The sequence below is a fragment of the Magnolia sinica genome, chromosome 17 (genome assembly GCF_029962835.1).
Source record: "Magnolia sinica isolate HGM2019 chromosome 17, MsV1, whole genome shotgun sequence".
Taxonomy (NCBI): Eukaryota; Viridiplantae; Streptophyta; class Magnoliopsida; order Magnoliales; family Magnoliaceae; genus Magnolia; species Magnolia sinica.
In genome coordinates, this window is record NC_080589.1 from 65,316,238 (window position 1) to 65,319,945 (window position 3,708).

The 3,708-nt window shown below is 41.0% G+C and overlaps 1 protein-coding gene across 1 annotated transcript; it reads right to left on the bottom strand.

Annotated features, from left to right (window-relative positions):
• Positions 1–390: 390 nt before the first annotated feature.
• Positions 391–870, bottom strand: LOC131230587 (uncharacterized). Its single transcript, XM_058226491.1, has one exon. The coding sequence runs from the start codon at positions 868–870 to the stop codon at positions 391–393; it is 480 nt and encodes a 159-aa protein (XP_058082474.1).
• Positions 871–3,708: the final 2,838 nt, after the last annotated feature.

A 3,708-nucleotide genomic window follows, 5' to 3' on the forward strand; every position in this document is an offset into this window, starting at 1 on the left:
CTGACATAGCAGCTTAGGATTGGTTGAGGGGTAAGGGACGCCACGTGGCATACTCCTATTAGCTCTTGGTGTTGGTGAAATGGTAAATAATGCAGGCTGGAGGGGTAATTTCAAAAGAAAGTTGACTTTCGGGCACAGAGACAGCTGTTGCTCGGAGGACACATGCGCCCCGCGAGCAGAGGTAATCGGAGTACCGCCGGCGGTAGTCAAACTACCGCCCAGGCCAGGCTTTGTCTGGTGGGCCTCATTTGGTGAGCTGGTTCGTCCGATAGTCTTCTTTCGGGTTTTTGGGTCCGAATAGGGTTTGGGGGTTTGGATTAGGTTTTTGGGGTGAGGATTAGGGTTTTGAGGTTTGGATAGGATCATGGTTCTCAGACTATCTTAGCCTTCTCAAGATATTGACCAGGGTGGGGTGTCTCCACCGACCAACCAGGCAAAGACCGCAATCTTCGGAGGAAGCTTGTATTTCCACATTTTATCCATCATTGTCTCTTCTAAATCATCCGGAAACCCGAAAATCAAGTTATGTAGGGATTTAACTGAAAAGGAGCCCGATTTGTTTGGTTTCCACACTGACCTATCCATGCCTGTCTGATCTGGTTTACCGGTGCTAATACAAGATAGGACAGCTGCATACTCTTCAATCTCCCTGTCTCGGAGATTTCTTCTTATAGACAGGTTCCATACAATGTCATTCCCTTGAAGATAATAGTTGTCGGCTATTGAGATAAGCCGGTTTGGGGCAAGGTGATAGATGTCTGTAAAAGCATGTTTAAGAGCTTGATCACCCATCCATACGTCTTCCCAAAACAGGATATTGTCTCCTTTTCCAATGTTAAAACGAATGCCTTTAAGAATCTCCTGCTTCATTCCTAACACTCCTTTACATAGGGCCGAAGCTCTATAGGTTGTGCTTTCTCTTGACCACCACCCACCTTTTGATTGACCATATTTGTTCTTTATCAAACAATTCCATAGAGTCCCTGATTTAGTTCCAAGTCTCCAAATCCACTTGCCTAAGAGAGCCCGATTCATGCTCTAGAGATCTCTAACACCTGCACCACCCTCTTGAATATGCTGACACACTATTAATTGACAAGGTTCGTCCCTCTTGAATATTAATAATAAACATGCAACATTCAATTGATAAGGTTCATCCCTCGTTACAACCATTACTACTATGAATAAGCTATTATCCCTATACTTATGATGCATTGACAATTTTAACATTTTAATTTTAGAGTTGAATACAAGTCATTAAAGACTTTCTTCTTAAAATTCATCTTAAAAAGTTAATGGTTAAAACTATTAATTTTATTACCACGGACAATTCTATTCATTAGAACACTGCACGTATACTCCCCAGGTTAGTTTTGATTATGAATCCTATTTTTCATAGATGGGAATTATTTTAATATATATATATATATATATATCTTATCTTCGATGCATATCATGATTTTATACTTAACTCTATATCATGCACATTGGTCTTAATTTTCAACTCATGCCTATATCTAATGCATGTAAAGGTTAGGTCTGGGTTGGGTTTGGGTTGTGGTAGGGTTATCTAATACCACAACCCATGCTCAACCCAACCTCAATCCAAGCCAACTTAACCCAACATAAGGTTGATGCGTGGCTAATTGAATTGTTGGTGAACCATGGATAGAATCATAGAATGTTCAAAGCATGGTTTTCCTCTATCCATGGTTTTCCACGTGAGTCAATTGAGTAGACCCAAACTCATTTGGACCTGATTTAGTTTGAGCTCGGGCAAGTCTAGACCTGATTTGAGGCTAGAGGGTCCATCCAAATCACGGGTCTTTTAACCATGGTTGAAAGTTAACATTTCTCACCAAATAAGTTGATTTCAATCAATAAGGTGGTTATTAAACCCCAACTATTTCCTATTGTGCGGTCCACTTGAGTTTTAGATATGCTAGCTCATGTCTTAAAATGGGCGTAAGAGGATTGCCTACTGACGCTCAGAGCTTTGTGGACCCCACATGATGAATGTGTTTTATCTACACGGCGCATTTTACCATATCATCTTATGAAATGATCTTTAAAAATGAGTCGTATATCATAAGTGGACCACACTACAGGAAACAGTGATGATTGAATTCTTATCATTAAAAACTTCTTGATTGCACAAAAGTTTTGGATCAACATGATATTTGTGTTTTCACTTCACCTAGGTCTTCATGACCTAATAAATAGGTTGGACGGCAAATAAACGTTACAGTGGGCCTAAGGAAGTTTTTAACGGTAGGTGTTCAATCACCACCGTGTTGGTGTGGTGTAGTCCAGTTGAGATTTGGATATGCCTTATTTTTTATCTCAATGCCTAAAATGATTAGGGAAAATAGATGGACGGCATGGATAAAACACATACATAATGTGGGGCCAGTAGCCACATGTGTACCGGAACGGATGAACAAGTGGATATAGCACATACATCATGGTGGCCCACAACGGCTGCAGAATCCTTGCACAGCAATCCACATCCGTATTTTCGCACGAATGGGCCTGTTTGGGAGCATGGATTTGTAACCCCCTGGCTTTGCAATCCTCCCTGTGTTTAACACCTTGGAGTGCGAATCAACTTTAATCTAAAAGTAGGTTATACGTAGTATATTTATAGGGATTTGAATTTAATTACTAAATCAACTTTAATATCTCTAATTAATGAGATATGTAATTTTTTATACAATGGTTGTAATAAGCCCGCTGAAATATATGTTTTGCCTGAAAATGATGAAATTCCAAGTCTCGGATGGGCCACAAGTACAAGATCATGTCTGAGTGACTAACCAATGATTTTTAATCATTGATTTACATGGACAATGTTTGGACGTTGCTGATTTACATGGACAATGTTTAGACGGTGCTGATCATCATTAGTGGGTCATGTGCCCAATAGAATGATAGTATATAGTGACACATATGTTACACCTGCAACTATTGAAATGATTTTAGGTGTAATCCAAGCTAGATTTGAAACTCAAAAGAGGTGATTGGAAACCCCCTGGATTTGAAACCCCCCAGTTATTTTATGCTACCAAACAACCAGGGGATTGGAAACCCCCCTCCATTCCCCTCCAATCCACGGTGCCAAACGACCCCTTAGCATTTCTCGAGAGGATAGAAATACACAAGTTGTCAACCACCACCATATAACTTTGATTGTCCGCCGGACCACTAATCCTTCGACCGTCCACCGTACCTGAATTATGCTCCACAACAAGAAACAAGCATCCCTAGGCCCACCATAATGGCCCATAAACCACAGACCATACTAAGTTAGATGATCTATTGGCTGCCTTTTGTGGCCAGCAAATGAATGTTCAGAGCAGTAAAAGCCAACGCCACCCATCCTCCATAAATAGATCTTTCAACCATGAGAAAACCAGCTTCCAATGCATAAAACCCTTTTACCAAGGGTTATATATAAAAAGACCCACTAGATGAATGGTTAGGATCAGTGAAGGAAACCCAACGTATCGTGGGGAGGTAGGAGGACTACAGTTTTGGTAATCTCACATGCCACAGAACTAGTGAATATCTCCGGAGATTCGCTCGAGCAGTTCGCTTATACACGGATGCGGCTCGACCGTAAATCGGGTCACCAGGGATATATACCTGATGACCCGACTCCATGGTGCCCACCATAATGTATTTTTTTAATCCACACCGTCTGTCATG